At 43.7% G+C, this 25,024-nt stretch overlaps 1 protein-coding gene across 2 annotated transcripts in view; it reads right to left on the bottom strand.

Annotated features, from left to right (window-relative positions):
- Nucleotides 1-3,310: 3,310 nt before the first annotated feature.
- Nucleotides 3,311-25,024, bottom strand: part of MYO16 (myosin XVI) — a 212,923-nt gene continuing 191,209 nt past the window's right edge. For both annotated transcript variants that reach the window (XM_038762138.1, XM_038762139.1), the window contains exons 32-35: nt 19,636-20,817; nt 15,865-16,023; nt 12,107-12,198; nt 3,311-3,842 (exon numbers count right to left, since the gene is read on the bottom strand). In XM_038762138.1, coding sequence (XP_038618066.1) covers nt 3,624-3,842; nt 12,107-12,198; nt 15,865-16,023; nt 19,636-20,817 — 1,652 coding nt within the window. In that variant the 3' untranslated portion in view covers nt 3,311-3,623. The remainder of the gene's footprint in view (nt 3,843-12,106; nt 12,199-15,864; nt 16,024-19,635; nt 20,818-25,024) is intronic.

Here is a 25,024-nt window from a genome sequence, read left to right as displayed (position 1 = left end):
AGTTTAATGTCGCATTTGACCTCAAATGACCCAATGAACTCTCCGTGACCCCGCTCGTGTCCTCAGATGACCCATGAACTCTCTGTGACCCCATTTGTGTCCTCAGATGACCCCACTTTCAATTTTGAAATTGAGAAAAATTTCAAAAAGCAGTTTAATGTCACATTTGACCTCAAATGACCCAATGAACTCTCCGTGACCCCGATCGTGTCCTCAGATGACCCCATGAACTCTCCGTGACCCCATTTGTGTCCTCAGATGACCCCACTTTCAATTTTGAAATTGAGAAAAATTTCAAAAAGCAGTTTAATGTCACATTTGACCTCAAATGACCCAATGAACTCTCCGTGACCCCGCTCGTGTCCTCAGATGACTCCATGAACTCTCCGTGACCCCATTTGTGTCCTCAGATGACCCCACTTTCAATTTTGAAATTGAGAAAAATTTCAAAAAGCAGTTTAATGTCACATTTGACCTCAAATGACCCAATGAACTCTCCGTGACCCCGCTCGTGTCCTCAGATGACCCCATGAACTCTCTGTGACCCCATTTGTGTCCTCAGATGACCCCACTTTCAATTTTGAAATTGAGAAAAATTTCAAAATTCAGTTTAATGTCGCATTTGACCTCAAATGACCCAATGAACTCTCCGTGACCCCACTCGTGTCCTCAGATGACCCCATGAACTCTCCATGACCCCATTTGTGTCCTCAGATGACCCCACTTTCACTTATGAATTCAGGAAAATTTTCAGAAAGCAGCTGCGCCCCTCCTCTTCCTCGGCCAGGGCCGGGTGCCCGCTCAGATGCCCGCTGGGAGGGACGGGCGGCCCCGACCCCCACCCCAAATGCCCATTCCCTACGTGCTGTAGGGCTTCAGGCCTCAGTTTCCCCACCTGGGCGTGGCGGGGGTCGCCCGGCTGAGCTCCCAGATGGGATCCCCCATCCCACAACCAGCTTCCTTGTAATTTCATTATTATTTATTTTACCAATGATTATAGTGTCTGCTCCCCCACTGGATTGTAAACTCCTTGAGGAAAGGCATCATGCCCACCTCTACTGAACTCTATTAGGAAAGTGCTCTGTGCACAGTAAATGATCAATAAATGTGATTGGTTAGTTGATCAAGCATTACTCTCACGTTGGGTTTTTTTTTTCAGTAATTATACATCTTTCCTCCATTTCACGCCGGATTGGAACTCCCCTCCGCAAATACGTACTTCTCCATTTTACAGATGAGGGAACTGAGGCACAGAGAAGTGACCGAACTTGCCCAAAGTCACACAGCTGACAACTGGCGGAGTTGGCATTTGAACCCATGACCCCTGACTCTTTCCACTGAGCCACACTGCTTCTCTACCAAATGCCCCAGTTATTATTATTACTATTATTAGGACTTATGTCAGGAAGTGGGGCTTAATCAGTGGCCCTTTCCGTGGACCCCACCTATCTTCCCCCTACATGGCTACCTTCACACCTGCCTCATGATTCAACGACACTGCAGAATCCACCCTTCCCTTTCTTCCACTTCTGCATCCATCCTGGGAAGAGAGATTAGTTGGGGAATAAATAACTGTCTGGGGAAAGATGGCAGGAGAGAGTAGGGGCAGAGGCAAAGAAAGAAACGCTGAGATTTCCCTTTCTAAGCCACCTCCACCCCATCTGGCCCACTGGAACTGTTCTTCCCCTCTAGACTGTAAGTTTGTTGTGGGTTGGGAATATGTCTATTATGATACTGTATTCTCCCAAATGCTTAGTACATTGCTGTGCACACAGTAAGAGCTCAATAAGTACAACTGAATGAATGAATGTTGTGCACTGTAAAAACCCGAGAGGCTGCCTGGCTGGGCCACGATTTCCCTCTGCTAGAAAGCAGCGTCTAACTGGGCCACGTCCCCTCTAGCTCTTGGAGTGAGAATAGTCAAGAGCGGTCGGATTAATCAGAACCGAAGAAAATAATAGCAAGAGAAGTGTCGTACCTTTTATTGGCACAGTAATATTTCCAAGGCTGGTGTAGCTAACAAGTTCCAAATAGGAAATTATCGTTCTCTGAATGCTGCTCTTCGGACCCTCACGGCAGCCAATCAGGACACGTTGATAGGTCAAGGCCATTTAATTCCAGGAGATCTGATGAGCTACAAGAAGTGAATTATGCCTCATCTCCTGCATCTGGGGACATAATCATCTTTGTGATCCACCCACCTTCGAGAAACCTTATTGCTCATACCAGTTTATCTCCATGGTACTTTTCGTATTTCTTACTATATGTACCCTTTCACTGCCATTGACCTTTTACATAACCGGCTAGGAAATTTAAGCCACATTTATCACCTAGTGGAGTGCATCCTTATCTCCGGGGAATCTACAAGGAAGTAAGACTTGAGATGATATTTAAAGGATTCACAGTCCACATATTCAGAAATATAGGATATAGAAAAGAAATGATGGCTCCTAATGGAAGAATAAATTATATAAGACGTCGGGCAACATCCAAAAGAGGCGGATGCTGACAAAGTGGCCCAAAATCAGGTTGAGAGCTCTGAAATTAAAACAACAACACAGTGTTGAGATAGATTGTTAGGTATCGTGAATCAAAGCCTGGAGCAGGGAGAGAGGGATACCAGAACAGAAAATCTTCTCGGTATTTGAAGAAAGAACAGCACCACTGATTGCATAAAGTTATAAAATCTAGTAATAAACATGTCAATAATGATCCAAGGAAACACAAGGCACCTACAGAGAAATAGAATAATGGATGGTATAAACGTATTATAATAAAACCATTCCAGAAAACAATAAACATATTGTGGAACTCTAGAAAACGACTGTACAGTGAGCTTGGGAAATCCATCCTGATTTCTCTACCCTGCCCTCGCTCCCACTTCCATTCACCCAATCGTATTTACTGAGCACTTACTGTGTGCAAAGCACTGTACTAAGGGCTTCCACCTCTCCCCTCAGCTTGTAATCAGGGTTTCCGGATCACTTCTCCCTGTGGATGCAGAGTGAAGAGCGACTTTGTCTGCCGGCCCCAGGGAAGTAATCTGGCAGGTTGCCAACTTGTACTTCCCAAGCGCTTAGTACAGTGCTCTGCACACAGTAAGCGCTCAATAAATACGATTGATGATGACGATGATGGTCATTGTTGAGCACTTACAATGTGTCTAGCACCATTCTAAGCGCTGGGTTGATACAAGCTAAGTAGGTCGGAGACGGTCCCGGTCCCCCATGGGGCTCACAGTCTTCATCCCCATTTTACAGATGAGAGAACTGAGGCTCAGAGAAGTGACTCACCCAAGGTCACAGAGCAGACAAGTGGCAGAGCCCAGATTAGAACCCAAACCCGCGCTCTACCCACTAGGCCAAGCTGCTTCTCAGCTGTGCGCTCTTGAAGAGCCTGACTAGAAAAGAGCAGAGAGGACGGGCACAAAAACAAAGTGATAGAACAAGCAACCACACACAAACTGAGTGACTCTACTGAACTCCATTTTTCTCCTGTGCTTTTGAGCGGGAAGGTTTGGGACGGAAATACCAGCAAGGTCCAGAGGGGCGACTTGGCCAGGTCTCCAGCTGGACACGGTCCCGGGACGCTAGGCTCTCTAGAGTCTGCGGACGGGGGTCTCCTCATATTGTCGTGTCCCATAACCCGGAAGGCATCCGGTGGCAGGAGGGGTCATCTTCTTTCTTCAGCAGCGCTGGTTTTTTGCACGGAGGAGGGGGCGGGGCGGGGCGGGGGAGGAGGTGCTGCCAATCCCTGCTTTCCTCACACAGTTTCCGCCTCCAATCTAGAAGTTCCTGCAAGGCGACACTCTCATTCTCTGAGAGCCTCAGCTGGTGGATGACCTGCAGGAGGAAAGGGAGAGGCCAAAGACGTGAACGGACAGGACGTTTGGTGGCCCCTGGTACCTGAGGGGCTTCGGTCAACCAGTTAATCCGTGGTATTTATTCCATAGTCCCCCCTTTGAAGTGTGGACGTGCCATTCGTTCAAGATGACGGAGTTGGATTTCATTTCACCACCAAGCCTGGTTTGCTTTTGTCTGTGTTTGGTTTCGTCTCCCCCTTTTAGACTGTGAGCCCACTGTTGGGTAGGGACTGTCTCTGTATGTTGCCAATTTGTACTTCCCAAGCGCTTAGTACAGTGCTCTGCACACAGCAAGCGCTCAATAAATACGACTGATGATGATGATAGTTTTCAAAAAATGAGCGCGGAACGGATTAGAGAACTTGCAAAACATTTCTGAAAATAGGGCGTTATTTTTCTGTTGGTACATCTAGATGAATATTCATTTCCTTTCTTATACATAATGTATGTTCTTTTGAAAGCACGTTTCGGTTTACAAATCCCATGAAAGATGATGATCCCTTCCTCAGAAAGGTACGCCGTCAAACTATTTAGAAGCAGAAATTAGCCTCAAGAAAATTCCATTCAACCATTGGGCCATATAACAGGATTAAGAGGTAGAAAAAGCACGTAAGAGGGAAATGAGGGAAAGAACCTTTGAGAACTATAGTCCTCTGAAGGAGGTAAAAATAGAAAACCTGGCAGGCAAGTTTGCACGTGTGTGAAGTTAGAGCAAAGAAGCTGAACTATACACTCTGTGAGAGGAGTAAATGAAAGAACACATTTGGCATCTGAATTTTATGGTATTTGTTAAGCACCTACTAGGCGTCAACCACTGGGGTAGATACAGGTTGATGAGGCTGGAAAAAGCCCTTGTTCCAAACGGGGCCTCCAGTCTACATAAGAGGAAGAACAGATATCAAATTCCCATTTTTCAGTTGAGGAAACTGAGGCGCAGAGACGATAAGTGACTTGCACACAGTAACACAGCAGGCAAGTGGTGGAGGTGGGATTAGAACCCAGATCTTCTGGCTCCAAGGCCACCCTGCTTCCCTATCTGCTGAATGGCTTTTTGCAGTTCAGTAAGTGGTAAGATTCAAAGATGTATGTGCAAGGACAACCGAATACAATTTGGTGACTGCAGGAACAGCTGACAAATGTGTCCTATTTATAGCTGTTACGGGAAGACCCCATTTTCTTACCGTGTCACAACTTGTGCGTGCTGTAGTTAAGATTGTTTGAGCATTTCCAACACCTCCCCTCACATTCAGTTTATAGCAGATATAAAGATTTAACCTAGGTGCCTTCTGCAGCACAATAATCTCCTTAAAGGCCTCCTCTTCCATAAAAACATTTGAGGTCATTTAAGTTTAATGAGCATATAAATACGACTAGCAAATCCCTGACCCCACAAATGTGTGTTCCATAAAGATTTTATACGCCATTACATACCATGCCATGGACATCCATATGCATCTGCACATACTCCCCAATAAGTATAAATGTATTCTTCGTTTTAGCCCAGCGCACTGCACACAGTAAGTGCTCAATAAATAACATTGATCGTTTTAAACAGGATAATCCTCTGAACTCAATCTGCGGTTCAAAATTTGCAGCCTTGGGGCCAGGGGATTCTTTGGTTCTTCTACCACCTTCACATCCGACAGACCACCACCCTCCTCATCTTCAAAGTCCTTCTGAAATTACGTCTCTTCCAGGAAGCCTTCCCCGACTAACCTTTCATCTACCCACCTTCTGAATCACCTATGCTTTTGAGGCTGAAGCCCCTTAAACACTCAGGTAAATCACCCCTAGCCCCAAGCTGGTAACACTTTAGTATATATCCTTATTCTTGGTTGCTTTGCCCAATTTTTTTTTAACGTCTGTCTCCCCCGCAACTAGTTTGTTGCCTGCTCAAGGGAAAGGATCACATCTTCTAACTCAATCGTACTCTCCCAAGTGGGTCTGAACAGAGCAGGTGCACAATACATACTATTGACTGATTCCAATATGCAAAGGCATGGCAGCTTGTCCCAACTGTTGAGAAATCCACTGCAAAAATCAGAGTCATCATAAATGATAAAGAGCCTGAACGTTGTTGCATGCTTGCTGAGACCTAAAAGCCTGGAGGGGAAACCCTACTTAAACATCTGCAAGAGCTCTTCCTCGATGGATGGAAAACTGGGAAAATGCCAAAGGATCGCAAAGACGCCTCCAATAGCCTCCATCTTCCGGAAGAAATGTTAAAAATCAGACTCAGGCAATAACTGAGGCATCTCATTTCTCTCCATTACTAGCAAGGTCCTAGCTCCTTCCTCAAATGTCGGTCAGTTAATCGTATTTACTGAGTGCTTCCAGTGTGCCGAGCACTGTACTAAGCACAGTGCAATAAAACAATAGACATATTCCCTGCCTACAATGAGCTTATGGTCTAGAGGGAGAGTTCCAGTGGTCTGATTCCATTTGTCAGGATTCCTTTTTAAAGCGGCTAGCCTGCGAAATACATTGAGCCCATCGTTATCGAAGACAAAAACACTACACCGGTCATGTTTTAGAAAAATCAGGATTGTGAAAAAGGTCAGTGAGGTTCATTGCTTCATTCATTGTATATGAATGTGCTAATTCACATGTCATTCAGATGGTTGCTGTTTCAACTTGACCAGGAGTTCAAAACTAAGGGAATCTCACCAATCTGTATTGTTTCCTAAAGAAAATTGCCTTTCCTGACCCATGGAAGTGTGACTAAGCTTGCCTTTGATGAACTGTTTCCCCTTCAGGTCATTCTCTCTTAGGATAAATATAATCTTAGCTAAATTATTCATATGTGAAATTGTGTTGTTGGTCATTTGTCATTATTGATTTTTCTATTGACCACTCACCCAAAGGTGAAAAGAGGCATTTAATGATGTTTGTGGAAATTAAAAGAAGCAAGCACTTCTGCTCTATTGAACAATACCATCTCAGGATCCAGATATGCAAATACCATCACTGGATGAAGGAAAGAAGATTCACTAATGAAAATCATGAAAATGAGCTATAGAAATCTGAAAACAAATCACACTTAGATGACCAATCCCTACTGCCCCATACAATGTCATCCAGTAGCTTGAGTTTCAAAAGGGACACTGAACTCACTTTATTGTAAGCAAATACAATTTCTCTTATCATCCCTCATGCTTCTTTTGGTATTTTGTGGGTAAACTGTTAAGGACTTTATGTGGTTGATTCTCCAGCAACATTTTATAGATTTAATAAAGCCAAAATTTTACAGGACATCTCGTGGGAGACAAACTCAGAGGTAGAAAATCCTCCACTTTTAGAGAATTCTACAACAAAGATATAAAGTATAATTAATCCAACCACCAGAAATAGAACAGGTCAATGATCTGAAAGGCATTAGAGAAATGTAAAAGAAATCTGGATGTGGAAAAGTAAGAATCTGAATCAAAACCAAAAACACCATTGACAAAATTGGTGGTGTGAGCTTCCATTTAGTTGCGTTCTTTTAATTTTTAAGGGAAGCAGACTGGCCTAGTGGAAAGAGCCCAGGCCTGGGAGTGAGAGGACCTGGGTCCTAAAGCAGGCTCCATCACTTATCTGATGTTTGATTTGGGGTAAGTCACTTCACTTGTCTGTACCTCAGTTCCTCATCTGGATATTCAATACCTGTTGTCCCTCCTAATTAGACTGTGAGCTCCATGTGGGACTTGATTATCTTATTACCCCAGCGCTTGACACACTGCTTGGCATGTACACCCTTAACATATATCACAATTATTATTATTACTTCCCTCTCAATCAAGGATACGGTCTACCTCTTTCTTCAAACACAAAATTCACTTGCAGGTCTCTCAATCCTCATCTCCCCACTGAATTCTCCCTTCTTTCTGTGTCATCTATTCACTCAAGACTGTACCCACCCAAGCATTTTGATAATTATCTTACCTCCATCCCCATAACATGTATGTACACATCCTTGGTCTCTGTTGCCCTTCTACCTGTAATTTATTTCAATGTTTTCCTCCCTGCTAGAATGCAATCTCTACAAGGGCAGGGAAAATGTCTCCCAGTGCTACTGTACTCTCCCAAATGTACAGTGCTTTGTGCACAGTAAGCGTTCAATAAATACTACTGATTGACTGATTGATTTCTTCCCCTAATAGACAAAGTTAACTACAAACACCTTAGAATGGAAACTGATTTCTTCCATGGTATCATTTAAACGTTTTTTTTTTTTCTCTTCCAGGTAAGTACAAATTTAAAATGGTTTAAACAAGTGGGGGAACGGGTGATGAGAATCAATTTAAACATTCCAAACGCACTGAATCAGTACAACATTGTATGTTTAATGAAGTAACTCTTACTGACCACTTAAAACCAGTCACGGGTCACAGCCAGAAGTAGAGATCAATTATGAAAAAATCATTTATGCTTCTAAATTATAATTAAAAACACTTTATCAGAAAATCTCTATTAGGTGCAAATCATCCCAAGGAATCCCAAGGAACTGGAGCTGGGATTAGAACCCAAGTCCTCTGCTCTCTCCACTAAGGGACACTGCTTTTCCAATTCCTGAGGCTCTGGACTGTAAACTCATTGAGGGCAGGGAATGTGTCTACCCATCTATGTTACAGTGTACTCTCCCAAGCACTTACTGAAGTACTCTGCACATAGTTAGCGCTCAATAAATATCATTCCTTGATTGATGAGTCACAGCGACTTTGTTCCCACAGTTTGGCCTCATTTCCTTCCCATGCAGGAAACCACTCCTGCTAACTGGTTTGTCAGATTTTGGAGGCAGTATGTTGAGCTTATCCAAATCCTTATAGAACAGAAATACAAGACACAGACACAGCTTACTGCTGATCTCGTTCAATACTTTCCATCAACACCTTGCTCAGGTTTAACAACATTTCAGGATGATTCAGATATTTATCCTCTCAGTTCAATACTCCTTTCTGCCTGGTTCTACTTTGACCTAAGCCTCCATCTTCAATGTTAGTGAAAAAATGCAGCCTAGCATCAGTGCCTAAATTCACCCAAACTGCCTTAAGATTTGGGGCTTTAATGTCTTTCTGCATTGAAAATACCACAGTGCATTTTATGATCTAATAATTGTGGTATTTGTTAAGAGATTACTATGTCCCAGGCGCTGTATTAATCACTGGGGTAGATACAAGATAATCGGGTTGGACACAATCTAGACTGTAAGCTCATGGTGGGCAGGGAACAGGTCTCCCAACTCTGTTGTATTCTTTCAAGCACCTAGTACAGTGCCCTGCACACACTAAGTGCTCAATAAATACAACTGATCCATTGACTGCTACCCTGGAAATAATACCCTGCATATTGTGCCCTGTAATTGTACAGAAAATAAGCAAAAGTATCAGGCTATTTGTGCAAGTAGAGATTCAGATTTGAGTTCACTGTTTATCAGCATATCACGTGAGCTTTCAATGCTATTTCTTCACACAGTGGTTTGAGTGTTTCCACTGGCTTGGATCTGTAGAACAGGATCAAAGGTAGGTGTCCCAGCCCCTGAAGTAGCCTTCATCTATAACTGTCACAAATATAGTTCTTCACGGCTCTGCGGCAAGATGCTTAATGCCAGCAACTGACTCTGAAATGCCTGGGGTAATTAAAAAGTAGGATTTCCACTCTACTTCCCAGCTTCTCAAAAGTGAGGAATGTGTCTCCTTGTGTGAACTTTCACACTTTTGCAGGGAGCAAAGTTAACAAGCATCTCCTTTCCCTGAGCAGGCTGGGCAAAGGATTTGGGATTACTGCTACAGGGAGACTTTTGGATGTGAAACCAAGCCCTTGCCGGATTAGGGCTCTGCTTCAATGCATCATCTCTCACGAAAATCCACCTACTCCCTCTCCCTTATGTATCGCCTATGCACTTGGATTTGTAATAATAATAATGATGGCATTTGTTAAGCACTTACTATGTGCAAAGCACTGTTCTAAGCACTGGGGAGGTTACAAGGTGATCAGGTTGTCCCACGGGGGGCTCACAGTTTTAATCCCCATTTTACAGATGAGGTAACTGAGGCACAGAGAAGTTAAGTGACTTGCCCAAGGTTGCACAGCTGACACTTAGTGGAGCTGGGATTTGAACTCATGACCTCTGACTCCAAAGCCCGTGCTCTTTCCACTGAGCCACACTGCTTCTCCTGTATCCTTGAAGCCTTAGACATTCACCCCACCCTCAGCCCCACAGTTTATCCATAATTTATTTTAATGTCTACGTCCCCTTCTAGACCGTAAACTCCTTGAGGGCGGGAATCTTCCCTAATGATTCTATTGTACTGTACTCTCCCCAGCTCTTGGTACAGTGCTCTGCACAAAGTAAAATACCACTGATCGACTGCTAGGTTGATTAGTTCATGTCCTTTGACACCCAGGCCTGTGGGCCAAGCAGCTTCTCAATTAGTTAGGTTCTGTTTCAGAACCAGCCCAGCATGGCAACTAAGCCCTGCATGTGAGTAGAAATTACACTATTGGTTACTCCTTGCTGCCCTGCTTCCTTTCCCTCCACTATCCTCAAGCCATTTCTTGAGTTCTCCGTGCACTTCAATAATAATGATGGCATTTATTAAGCGCTTACTATATGCCAAGCACTGTTCTAAGTGCTGGGGGGTTACAAGGTGATCAGGTTGTCCCACAGGGGGCTCACAGTATTAATCCCCATTTTACAGTTGAGGTAACTGAGGCACAGAGAAGTTAAGTGACTTGCCCAAAGTCACACAGCTGACAATTGGCAGACCTGGGATTTGAACCCATGACCTCTGACTCCAAAGCCCGGGCTCTTTCCACTGAGCCACACTGCTTCTCCCTCCACCCGTCACCAAGCCCTCTTCTGTCCCCATCCCATATTATTATTGTTTTGAGTACACAAAGGACTCCCACGGTCCCTGCTCAAGCTCAAGTCATATGTCATCAGCCACTGCCATTCCCTGACTGGAACCTTTCCTACTTTTTCCATCCCAGAAAAGCGGAGTTTAAAGTCACCCACTTGAAAGTGGTGGAAAGTTGTAGGCCTGGGTGCTTATTTTCTCTATTTTGGGTAAACTCAGAACAGAATCGGTGTGGGATAGAAGGGGTAGACTGAGTTAACTTAAGCTCTCTGCTTCTTCCAATCAGTCCCTCCTAAGGAAGTAAGGAATCCAGCCTGCCAGGCACTGATTACGAAGTGGTGCGGAGAGGTGGGGTGATGGGAGGGAAGGGTGGTGAGGGAATTGACTTTCCTGAAGCGATTGGTCAAAATATTGGGTAGGGATTAGGGATCCCGGGTACTGTCATCCATTAGTGCACTCTGCATCTCTGGATTTTATGCACTGTGGTCTTATAATATCGGGGAATTTCCTTTTCTCCAGAAATTAAACATTACTTTCCCGGGTTTTGTCATCAATTAGTGCACTATGCATCTCTGGATTTGATTCATTCATTTAGACTTATTTATTGAGCGCTTACTATGTGCAGAGCACTGTACTAAGCACTTGGGAAGTACAAGTTGGCAACATATAGAGACGGTCCCTACCCAACAACGAGCTCACAGTCTAGAAGGGGTTCACAGTCTTCTAGAAGGGTGTTTCCTTTTCTCCAGAAATTAAACACTACTTCCTTAAAAGACTATCATTTGTCCTATGATGAAATGAGGTCCTTTTTTCAGTTTAAAGCAGTAGCTCTCGTAGGCAAAACCAGTGAAAACTTTAACCAAACACCATATAAAGCAAAATAACCGATTCTATCTGTTTGCATCCTTCCAAGAAATTGTAGGATTTTGAATGAAGATGCCAGTTGATCAGGTTAATGTAGCAGCTAATGTGTTCTGTCACTCCAATCACCTGAATGACCTCTGTGTTTATTTTAATGCTTATGTCATAATATATCTTCCATGAATCCCAGATTGGGTGGGAGTCCATTGGGAAGAAAGTATCAACCCCTTTGCATAACGTTGCCTTAAAGATAATTTCATTGGCCAGTTATTTCAAGTGGGGCAAACTGTATTCTGCCATAAGCAAAATACCCTGTACATTGAGAGAATTCTGTCTGAAATTAGCAGAAATTTAGGGTCTTAGAAATCCGACAAAGCAAGAACCATCACGGGGTTCTGTACTGTTCCTGGATAGTGATTCTCATTGTTCCAGGATTAGCAGGTTTCATTTAGGAAGCTCTCAGAAATACAATTTCAATATCTGGTGGGAGATCATTTCATTTTCATGTTAGCAGTTCACAGCTGACCTTCTTTAAGATAATTACCTGGCTGGGGTGCTTCCCTGCGTGTCTCTGAATAGATGAACTTGCTATATTGCTCTTCGCCAATCTTGAATATGTATCTTCCTCTGGAACACCTAATGAGGACAATACCGTCAGTAATGGGGCAGTCTTCTCAAAGAAGGAAAACCTCTCATCACCCGTGCAGTTGGATATCATTTGTACGATCTGACAACTGTCAGTCTCAGCTCCGACTCTGACACCCTTTTATTGAGAGATCTCAGAGCTTTGTGAGCTCCCTATTTTCCCACTAAATTGTAAAGTCTGTAAAGGCACTTTGTAGACTGTCTTTGTAGACTGTGTCTGCCCATATTCATTACTTCTGCTCAGTCATAAATGAGTCAATAAAAACTCAGAATCCCATCCATTAAATGGGAAGACTGCATTCATTTTCATTATCAATGACGTTTTTTGAGCACCTGCTAGATTCAGGGTCCTTTACCGAACTGGGCAGTTGAGAACAAGTGATAGAAAAGAAAAGCCATGGTCCCAACCCTTGAGAAGCTTACAATCTAGTGGAAATTTACAATCCCACTTGTGGGCAGGGAATGTGTCTGCCAACTCTGTTGCACTGTACTCTCCCGAATACTTAGTACAGTGTTCACACACAGTCAGTGCTCAGTAAAAACCACTGACTGATCGATTGCCCTCTCCTACCTTACCTCACTGATCACCTACTGCAGCTCAGCTTACACACTTTACTCCTCTAACGCCAACATAATCACTGTACCTTGATCTCGTCTATCTTGCCGCTGACTCCTTTCCCACGTCCTTCCTCTGAAAGCCTTATTAAGGTCACATCTCTTCCAAGAGGCCTTCCCTGACTAAGCCCTCTATTCCCGCCTTCCTCCCCATTCCACAGGACCTTGCATTTATATCTGTATAGTACTCTCTCCCGAGAGCTTAATACAGTGCTCTGCACACTTTAAACACTCAATAAATATGATTGATTGATCAGTTGATAACCTTTTGGGCATTTGGTATTCATCCCACCCTCAGCCCCCCAGCACTTATGAACATATCCACAATTTGTTGGTTGATTTCCAATGAGAAAACAGGACAAAAGACACAGTGTTCTTTCCCAAGACTCTGATGTTATTTATGACACGATGAGGTTATTTAATTACTCTTCTATCACTTAGTGATGTTTGGAACACAAAGTAGAAATAAAAGTCTACATACGACCCTATGCCACGAATCTCTGTTTCAATGTCATAATTTTCCAGGACTAAGCTGCTCTTTCCTCCAAACGTGTCTTGTCTTGATATCTAGCTATTTGCCTCATCGATCATACAGACCTGCATGAAAGATCAAGTGTAGTCATCTCAGCTCTGAGAGTTTCCCTTCAGGGCTAAAAATCCATCAATCAATCAAGTGCTAGTTGCTTGGGAGAGTAACAATAATAATAATAATAATTATGCTATTTGTTACACGCTTACTGTGTGTCAAGCACTGTTCTAAGCACTGGGGTAGATACAAGGTAAGCAGGTTGTCCCAAGTGGGGCTCACAGTCTTAATCCCCATTTTACAGATGAGGGAACTGATGCCCAGAGAAGTTAAGTGACCTGCCTAAAGTCACACAGCAGACAAGTGGCAGAGCCGGGATTAGAAGCCATGACCTCTGACTCCCAAACCTGGGCTCTTTCCACTAAACCACGCTACAATATGCCAGAGTCAGTAGACACACTTCCCGTCCACAACGAGCTCACAGTTTCGACCCTAAATGGCAGGCTACTGGCTTATTAGCTGTGGGAACCTTGCCTTCTCTGGTTTCCCATCCTCTTGCTTCCTTCTCACCCCTGCACTCACACTGAAAGTTGACACCTCCATCGTGGAGAAGACCAAGGCGGCAGTTGGAAAGTCCTAAGCTTTGTGCTAGATATTCAGAGCGCATTACAGAGGGCAGAGCTTTATCTGTTTCCTTGTTCCTTATTTTGGGGGTTAAGGGCAATGGGGAATTTTGCAAGGACGTTTCCTGCAAAGGAATAAGGAAATATGCAAATATAAACACGTCTGGAATGTCCACTTAGGGAGAGAGTGTGAGTCACCCACAGCTGCCCTCGCTCACCTGGGTTTTGAGTATCGAGTTTTAAGATCCTTTTGATCATTCTGGTGACCAGTGTGTGCATTGGAATTGCCATGGTTTCCATGTCCAGGCAAGGTGCTACCTGCCATTTCAAACTGGCTGTGTGATCATTCAACTCTCCTCAGAACTCAGTTCACTGTTGGTGTATCAGTAGTTCATTAACATTACACTGGGAACTCAACTGTAATGTTTCAAGTTCGCTGTTCCAATTAGTTACCCCGTGTACTGTTAACGAGCGACTGATACAGTGATGGCAAAAAGCACCCACGCTCCGATTTTCTTTGTAACTTGCATAGTATTTGACCTAAATAACAGGTTCAGGATATATTCTTTTGGTTACAAACCTTGTGTTTCCCTTAGCGAGCTGGAAGCTGCCCAGATACTAATCCCACCTTTGTCCCATGATTCCTTGCTTTTTCCCACCATGGCAGTGCTAACTGTGGGACTTCCAAGAACCCAATCCCACAGCTTGGAAAGGAAATTGAACAGTATATCGAAATCCATACCAATGAATTGGAGAATAAACATAAAATGAAATCAGCAGATTCATGAGTTTTCCGTCTCCCTACTGCTCAAGCTTTTGACAAGAGAGTTTTTGTTTTATTCCATGGTTCTGTGAGGCAGGGAAAAGAAGCTGAGATGGTGGATAGGAAGCCAAATAGAATGAGGAAGGGGGGTAGAAAGGGAGAGAAGGAAGGAGGAAGGGAGGGAGGAAGGGAAGGAGGGAGAAGGGAAGGATCAAAAGGAAGGAGAGAAGAAAAAAGGGAGGATGGGAGGAAGAAAGTAGGGAGGGAGAAAATGAGGGTGGGAGGAAAGAAGAAAGGAAGGCAGGAAGGTAGGAAAGGCAGGAGGGAGAAAAGGAGCTTGGGAGGAAGGCCGTTAATAGTGAATCCAATTTCCAGACTATTTTAAAATGCCTGTGTTTCATATATGGGCTCACTGTGGGCAGGGAATGTGTCTTCCAACTCTGTTGTCTTGTACTATCCCAAGTGCTTAGTAGAGTGCTCTGCACCCAGGAAGCACTCAGGAAATATGCCTAATTGATTGATTTTATAGTCACAACAAGAAAAGCTAGTTTGCACAATGCAGAGTAGCTCACATCTTAATCAATCAAGACCCTGTGGAGTTTTGTTTTATGGCACATTTCAGGACTCGCTCGGTGTCTTTTTCCCAGCATCTTTCAGAAAGCGTCAAACTCAACTTCACCTTCCAGTGACTGTCGGTGACTCAGTGCTATGGCGGCTCCTAAAATGACAGTGGCCGGAAGCTCAAGGCCTCCTTCTAAGGGCCAGAAATGAAATTCCCAGGGGTTCCCTAAACTGTCATCATTATCTTCAGCATCAATTTCATCCATAAGGAGAAAATGTCTGCTTCTCTGCACTGAATCCATCTCACGCTGATAGTACAAATGCCCAGCCTCGTCCCTGAAGATCGTACCGCAAATGTCAATGGAGAGAAAATTTCCGTGAGAGATAGCATGACGGTGGCTGCTTTCTCTTTGCCACTTGACACGGAAAACTAATGAACTGCCCAGTTTTTAAGGAAGACTGGTGCCAAAGGCGATCGGAAATTAATTCTGCTAAAACCTTCAAGCCCAGCTGGCAAATGCTTAGTCGATTCTTCTTTCCAAAACATGTTAGGATTAAAAATTACTTACCATTTGAGATGGAATTTCCATTTTCTGCAGTGGCAGGACAGGACAGAGAATTAGAGAACTGAATTCCGTGGTTGTTTGCATTTTTATCTTGGATTTCTGACCCAATTTCCAAAGTACTGAGGTCATCCCTGCTACTAAAGTTCAGGTTGGTTTCAAAACCTGAAAAGAGGCAGAGCAGTTACCATTCTTTTAGCAAAAGTGTACTGGGTAAACTTCCAAGAATCTTATATTCTACTACCTACTAATTTCTTTCACAGAATCAAAATACCTTATATTCTTTTATTTACAGGATCAACTTTGATGTCATATAAAAGATGCTATAATTCTACTCCAGTACTCTCTGTAGAGTTGAAAGAGCTTCATAAAGAACTATGTCCTATTTCACTTTCTGTCACTTTTCTCTGTCATTTTCCCCATCCTAAGATAATTGATTTTTCAGGAAGATTGGATGGATAATTTACTTTTTAGTATTCCAAAGGTAATTCATGCGATTCAGACTGTGTTATAGCCAACAATGTGTGGGTTCTGCAGGGAATAGGAGATGAGAACAACAATCTTTAACTGTTAGTGTAGAATCTTTTTGGCTTGTAAACTCCCAGATCTGTCCGGCATGCAACCTCCAACTACTTACTGCTAGGCTACCAACTCTGTAGTCTCTCAAGCGCTTATTCTAAAGAAATGCTCTGGGCATGTCACTCCCCTCCTCAAAAATCTCCAGTGGTTGCCTGTCAAGTAATCAAGTAAAACTCACGCTCGGCTTCAAGGCTGTCCATCCCCTAGCCCCCTCCTACCTCACCTCCTTTCTCTCCTTCTCCAGCCCAGCCCGCACCCTCCGCTCCTCTGCCGCTCACCTCCTCACTGGACCTCGTTCTCGCCTGTCCCACCGTCGACCCCCGGCCCACGTCCTCCCCCGGCCTGAAATACCCTCCCTCCACACATCCGCCAAACTAGCTCTCTTCCTCCCTTCAAAGCCCTACTGAGAGCTCACCTCCTCCAGGAGGCCTTCCAAGACTGAGCCCCCCCTTTCCTCTCCTCCTCCTCTCCTCGCCCCACTCCCTCCCTCTGCCCTACCCCCACCCCCTCCCCACAGCACTTGTTTAGATTTGTACATATTTATTACTCTATTTTATTAATATTGTGTATGTAGCTTTAATTCTATTTATTCTGATGGTATTGTCACCTACTTGTTTTTGTTTTGTTGCCTGTCTCCCTCCTTCTAGACTGTGAGCCCGTTGTTGGGTAGGGATTGTCTCTATATGTTGCCGATATGTACTTCTCAAGCGCTAAGTACAGTGCTCTGCACATCATAAGTGCTCAATAAATATGACTGAATGAATGAATACAGTGCTCTGGACATAGTAAGCACTCAGTAAATCGGACTGATTTATAACCCTTGCTCATGTCAGATAATATCTTGGATTTTCTCTGTTTTGCTTGCATTTATCAGCTGGGATAACTGGACTATGGATATCTTGACTGTCTTCCCATACTCTTTAAATGGAGACTTGTGGTAACTGCTGTATTTGTACAAAAGGTCTATGCCTATATGCTAGAGTTTGATTAGCAAATCCTTAAATACATACTGATGTTTATTTCAATCACACTTGATTCAGAACGGGAGTCTTGAGAAATTTTTACATTTTAGTACCCATGCAGACCACCTGATACAGCCATAATATGTTCATCAAAAAATGTGGGATGAGATGAATGACTATATCGTGGGTAAATTTGAAAGCAAAAAACAGAGAAACAGTATGGCCTAGTGGCCTATGGCACTTGTTCACTTATCCTTACCCATTTCTGTTGTTCTCTTTGTCTAATTGAGATTCTATGCCTAGGAAGCCACAATCAATCAATAATCAATAATCATATTGCTACAAAGCAATAATTAACCAACCAATGGCTTCTATTGAGTGCTTACTGTGTGCAGACCACTGTACTAAGCACTTGGGTGAGTACAATATGACAAAATTGGTAGACACGTTCCCAATCCATTGGCTTGTTTCGTGTTTCCTCTTGGCAAAGCACGTATGCCCCAATTATTCCTCATGATGGAATAATACAGTAGTCCTGTTAACCATTTTGTCCAGTATCATCATCATCATCCTCAATCGTATTTACTGAGCACTTACTGTGTGCAGAGCACTGTACTAAGCGCTTGGGAAGTACAAGTTGGCAACATATAGAGACAGTCCCTACCCAATAGTGGGCTTACAGTCTAAAAGGGGGAGACTGTGCAGTATATTTGCACAGCTTCTAGAAGTCTTCTAGAAGTCTTGAGACAAAGGAGTGCAACATGTTATTGGCCCTTTAATTTGTTTGCATATTGTTAGCTATCACTTTTTCATCCTGGAAATGAGTTTCTCAAAAGCTAATCTCTTCGGGAAAAATGAAACCATTCAGTCACGCAATAAACATTACAGGCTAGTTCTAACATGCTCTAAGTCCCCATGGAAATAGAAATGCATCCTGATTAGCAGCTGGACTTCAGCACTGACTTTTCTAATGAGCCTCAGATTGAAAAGATATTTTTATGATCCAATATCCCCATACAGAAAATACCAGGCTCCTTTATGGTATCGCAGATCCCAGACACGCTGCATTGGAAATGACTTTGTCATGCTTTGCTTAGCCTCACTGCGGTAGTGCAATAATTACTGTGAACAGATAGCTCCGTTGTCGTGAACGACATATAAGTGACTAAATTTATTATGTCATTTACTATAATACTATGACTAAGAGATGAGGTAGAAGCAAGGTAATCAGATCAGAGCTGTATCAATCAATCAGTCATATTTACGGAACACCTACTGAGTGCAGAGCACAGTGATAAGCACTTGGGAGATTACAAGAGAATTAGTAGACAAACTCCCTTACCTACAGGAGTTAACAATCTAGCAGGGAAGGGGATAAGGTATTTCCTAGGAATAATGAGATACAGATAGCTGGGAAGATGTTTGTTAACTTCCCTAATAAGAAAAGGGTGAGTACCTGGAGGATCAATCAATCAATGGTATTTATTGAGCACTTATTCTGCGCACATCATTGCAAACTCTTAGGACAGTGCTCTGCACACAGTAAGCACTCAATAAATATGAATGAATGAATGATTGAATGAACTGCATTAAGCACAAGAGTACAAGAGGGTATATAGGCACGATTTCCGTCCTCCAATTGTTTGCCATCTAGCAAGAACTGGGTGGACTTGTGACACACTACAAGGAGTTCAAATTGCAACCTGGTGCAGTACTGTGTTAGTTACACAATGGCCAGTTTCAGTATTCTGTCGAGGAGAAAGGATGGGACCCAGTTTGAAGGACTATCTACTTCTGAAACCCAATAGTGATTCCAGAATATCTGGTAAGCACCATCTCCTTCAACCTTATTATTAAGCCTTCCCAGACTGAGCCCCCTCTTTCCTCTCCCACTCCCCATCCCCCTGCCCTACCACCTTCCCCTCCCCACAGCACCTGTATATATGTTTGTATGGATTTATTACTCTATTTATTTTACTTGTACATATTTACTATTCTATTTATTTTGTTAATGATGTGCATCTAGCTTTACTTCTATTTATTCTGATGGCTTGACACCTGTCCACATGTTTTGTTTTGTTGTCTGTCTCCCCCCCCGAGACTGTGAGCCCGTTGTTAGGTAGGGACAAAGCGCTTAGTACAGTGCTCTGCACACAGTAAGCGCTCAATAAATACGATCGAATGAATGAATGAATTACCAAATATGAGAGGTGAACCGTTTCCCCAGTCTGCTTACCTTCGGGCTCCCTGATTTTCCTTCCCGCAGCTGACTTTCGGAGGACACTTCTCCCTGAGTTGAACAGACTGGCCAATTCGTCAAGGGGGCTGGACAAAGGTCTCCCATTAGCAGGGCTGTAGGGCAGTGGCAGGGACGAATTGGAATTGGTCTTCCTGGAGTCAGCTCGGGCCGCCTTCCCAGGGGAATAAGGCGGCCTGAGGAGCGGGCCAGATGAGCCCGCCACTTGATTAGGATTGGGTCGCTGAAGTCCTTTAGCTTCACCTGAGTCCGTAGATGCTCTCCCCGCGTGCCCCGAAGATGGCACCGGGGCTTCCGGGGGAAAGGTAAAGTGGGTGGCAGGCCGGTAAGGAACCGGAAGCAGTGGGGGAGGAGGGGGTGTTGGAGGAGGAGACACTTTGCTCGAGACGCTGAAGACACTCAGACCTGGGGACCCCGGCCTGTCGCTGTCTCCTCGCTGGGTTTTGGAATACTGGGGAGACACGGGGCTCGAGCCTTTGGTCTGGACAGGGTATTTGAGGTTCGTCTCCAGGACGGGGAGTTTTTTGACCTCCAGTGGTGTGAGGGGCGACTCGTCCGACGCCGGAGAGCAGGTCACAGGTGTCGGGGGGAACACGAGCAGCGGTGGTCTGTGAGGGAGCAGATTTGGAAAAGGTGGGGGGATGACACAGGTGTCTTTATAGCTCCCGGTTTCTTGGCCTCCTGAGTCAAACCCCTCCAGGTTTATGGTTTTCCTGTTCTCCAGAAACAAAGGGGGAGACGCAGGGACAGTTGAAATCATTCCTAAGCTGCCTTCACCTTCCTCAGGCAGAAAGTATTTCATCTCTTCATAAACGGACTCAACCTGGTCCGGACAGTCTCCGTCGCCGGGCTCGTGCTTTGCTGCATTCCCCGCCATCTCGATGTAGACCGGCTCCGTGTCATCCTCTTCCTCCCGGGACACAGACAAGACAAGCATGGGCTGAGGGGGTCCGTCCGCAGACAGGGCCTTGTTCACCGCCCCGGGATCCCACTGACCCGCTTTCGGGTCGGCACTCGGCAGTTTCGCCTCTCCGGGCTTGGGGCCGGAAATCTCCTCCGAGGAGCCGCTGAGCTTTGTGTTGGGGCTCCTCTTCGGCTTTCGTGGGGGGATCTTTTTGATGGTGCTGTAGTCATCGCTGTGTGGCCTGGGTCGTGTCAAAACTGAAGCGGGGAGAGAAGAGGGAATCGGTGATGAGATACAGAAACCGACAAGCACTTTGTCCCCCTAATTTGGGGGGGGCAGGGGGAAGCAAGGTTTTCATGGCTCCTGTGATCTGATTTTTTTTCCTCATTCCCTAGGATAGCTTGGGCCCTTAGTCCTGAGATCAACTTGATCTCCACAGGTGCAGAGGAGGAAAGCCAGTGACTTGTCTCTTTATAAACACTATTTTCTGCTTCTGGATGAAAAGGTAACATATTTATCAGCTCCCAGAAGGCTAACCCTCAGCTGTCAGTCAATGGTATTTATTGAGGGCTTACTGTGTGCAGAGCACTTTATTAAATGCTTGGGAGAGTACAATAGAGTAAGTAGACAGGACCCCTGACCTCAGGGAGTGGGCAGTCCAGCAGGGGAAGACGGACACCTAAAATTACAGGTAGGGAAAACAACTGAATGTAAAAATCTGGACTTCAGTGCCGTCAGGGTGGGAAATGCAAAGCACATAGCTTAGTGCGTAGCGGACACTGAACTCAAATGCATCGGTGACTCAGAAGTGAGGGAAAATATGGTGGGGAAGAGGAAAGGCTGATCAGATATTGGAGGGAGCATAGTAATTTGTATTTGAGCATGAAAGAATGGTACATTTGCAACCAGTCAAGTTTATTAAAGGGTGGGACTAACTGAAGTCATGATTGTTTGAAATGGAAGAATAGCTGGAAGGAGGTAGAAATAAATATTCTTCAGAATGAAAACAAGCACTGGATGCAGTAGAAAATGAACCCGAGATTGAAAGTACCATATTGTGTGTTAGATGAATTTAGACACATAAAACAAACACACATAATTCACCAGTGAAAATGTGTGTTTAAAAACAAAATGAGCAGAGAGCAAGCATATAAAATATCACTCGACTACCAAAACAAATATAAGGGGTAAAAAAGAACCAAATAAAAATCAGACATAGCAAGGTGTGAAATCAATGAGCTGACTAAAAGAATAAATGGAAGATATCTGTAAAGACTTTAATAATTTGGTAAAAATAACATAGGTTCTTCCCATGAGCTATACTTTTATTCATCTCTAGTGGAGCTATAGCTAATTCTCCAAAAAGTCAAATGCAATAAATGGTATGTCAGTTCTGTGCATAATAGTCATTTTTTTTACAAAATAACATTTGAGCATGTTTTGCCATTACTCAAAATCCAGAATTTTTTCCAGGGCTTTTTGACTCATCTAAACCACTTCAGGTATTCAAATGCCCTTGGCCTTTAAGAGCATCAAATCTTGATGTTCACCTGAACCAATTAATCAAGGCAGGCCCATTTATCTACCATTTAAATCAGACACTAAAGTATTAAGAGCAGCCTAAATCACAAGATATGAATGGAAATGGGTGAACCTATTTTGGTAACTAATTGGCACTCTGGCAAGTTAATCTGAACACCACGAAATTTTTCTACATAAGCCAATATGAGCACATTATTTTCAGGGCAAATTCTGATACTTCTCAGTGCACCCACCTTGCCTGAAAATGCACACAAAGTAATGCCTAATAATAGCTGAGTGGTTCTTATTTTCCCAAGACATACTGAGTTCTCTCTTGGTAAGTTCATTCACAATGTCAGAAGCTGCAATTTAGAAATTACCTATGTCAGCTCTTTCAGTTGTAAAAATGTGAATTGAACTATCAGGCATCCCTGAAGACAAGGGGTACCCTGGGTACTGTGGTGTCATCCATTTTGCTCCCAGAGAGGAGCAAGGCAATTAGTATTACTGCTTCTATGCTTGTGAACTGCTTATTATCGATGCTCTGCCTTGTCATTTGATGTGAGATAAGTGCCACTGAGAGAACTGGATCTAGAAGTTGGATGTGAAGTTTGTGATTACCCCTAGAAGGTTGGACCCTAAAACTGCTTTATAGATCTCCAATATGTCCTGAATCTTGATGCTGCATTGACGATACACTGTTAATTTTCCAGGAGACACGATAGCCTACATGATTGTGTAGCTACGACTTTTCCTATCCTTGCTTCATTAGACAGTGTGTCAAGTAGCTGAATTCTGAGATGATATTCAACCTTCTGTCATTGATGGAGATCCATGACTGGGAATAAGATTGTCCAGGTGTAAACTCTATACCTTTGATCATCTTCAGGCTAAGTGTTTGAAGCACTTTACTGACCTTGATAAGCAATTTGAGATGACCTACGCATTTTCTTGGACAGGGAGTTCTGATGATGGAGTCTCCTGTCAATGATGGATAAAAATCAATCCCTTCACAAAGACTTCAGGGCCGAGAATTTTGCATGATATTAGTTGGCGATGGTCATTTGCCCACTGCCATCTTCATTCTCTCATCCCTCTTGGTCACGGAGAAGCTAGTCAGCAATGGAGAGTGGTGAGATTCCACAATCCTTTCCCTATTCAGCTCTCTCTCCCAATCTTCTTGAAGACAATGATTATGGTGAACTAGTTGAAGTTCCATGGTATTTCTTCAGGGTTTCGTAAGTGGAAAAAGAGCATCAGAGGCTACAGATCAGACTACCTCAATTGATGGTATTTATTGAGGTCTTCTGGTATGCAGAGCACTGGGCTAAGTGCTTGGGAGAGCACAGTGGAGTTGGTAGAAATGATCCCTGCCCACTGGCAGCTTGCAGTCTACTAGGAGGAGGAAGATATTAAAATAATTTACTAAGAGGCAAAGTGAGATGGCATACCTTAAGATCCAGGAGCTTTGGAAAAATAGCCATTTTTCATGGCTCTGGCAGCAGAGGTGATTTCAGGAAGTGTTGGCATGATAGGCATATTTTCTCACAGGTTGGCATGCAAATTATTCTTTAGCCAGCATCCACTGGGTGAAAGTCTGTTAAGGAGATTGTTGAAGTGTAATTGCCATCCCTATAAGAATCCTTTGTGATGAGTGGAGTCATCTTTATTTAGCTCAGTGGTGGTCTAGCAGACCCATAAATACTACTTAGGGAGTAACGATTTTTCATTTTGATTTCTGTTTGAGCTCCCTACCACAACGTAGATTTAGAGGTGTATCCTATTTGCTGAGGTCATAAGGAGCTTCAAGGTGTTGTCGATGGTCTGTTGTTTTGCCATAAGTAGTCCTCCTCTCTTGGGGCTATTCTCCTCACTCACACTGCTCCTGTCTGAAGTAGCAACCTTTGGAGAAGCAAAAAGACTTTCCGGATGTGATGGGGCTGCTTTGATGTGGCCATATGTCTTGCCCGCTAGAGTGTAAGCTCACTATGGACAGGGAACATTTCTACCAACTCTGTAATACTCTTCCAAGCACTTAGTACAGTACTCTGCACACAGTAAGTGCTCAATAAATATCACCGATTGGTTGCATGTGACTTCATTCTTTGGGGGTTTGCACATAGCAGGGAGACTTCCTTAAATTAAATACTGTATATACACATGATGTAAAAGTACTAATAATGATGCTAGTAAAAGGAAAGAGTTCTTGTCCCAGATGGGGTTGACAGTCTCATAGGGAGGGTAGACATCAAAATATGAGGGTAATTATATTTGATAAATACTTTTTACGATATTGTTTGTGCCAGTCACTGCACTAGGCTCTGGGGTAGGTACAAGCTGATCAGTTTGGACCCAGTCCATGTCCCAGTCTTAATCCTCATTTTACAGGTGAGATAACTGAGGCACAGAGAAGTTAAGTGATTAGTGCAAGGTAAGTGATGGAGTCAAGACAGAACCCAGGCCTTCAGGGCCAGAAAGCCCTGTGCTCTTTCCACTAGGTCTTAGCAGTTTGGATCTGTGCTGGCCAGAGGGCAAGGGTGAGGAGACAGTGGAGAGAGAAGGGCCTATGCCCGAATATACCACACATTAGCTCCACATGGGACAGGAACTGTATCCAGTCTCATAACATCGTATCTACCGCAGTGCTTGGCGCATTGTGAGCACCTAACAAATACCACTAATAGTCTTAGTAAGGGATCAGCTGGCATTTTCTGTATCAAATCATCCTCCTTGTTCAACCTACTCCTTAATTTACTTTTGAAAAACATTTCGCCTCCACAAGCAATTCTTTACTCACAATTTAACTGCTTAAAAAAAGAAGCTGTTGGTCTCCTCTACCTGCTCCTGCTTCCATTCCTAGCTAAGATGTTTTTAAAGGGAAAACAGAAACCATTAACCCTCAGCTCTCTGCAACCTTTAACTTTCATCTAACTTATCTGTGCC

This window comes from Tachyglossus aculeatus, chromosome 20 (assembly GCF_015852505.1).
Source record: "Tachyglossus aculeatus isolate mTacAcu1 chromosome 20, mTacAcu1.pri, whole genome shotgun sequence".
Lineage (NCBI taxonomy): Eukaryota > Metazoa > Chordata > Mammalia > Monotremata > Tachyglossidae > Tachyglossus > Tachyglossus aculeatus.
Note: the sequence above shows the minus strand (reverse complement) of the source record. Positions and strands in the feature narration are given on the sequence as shown.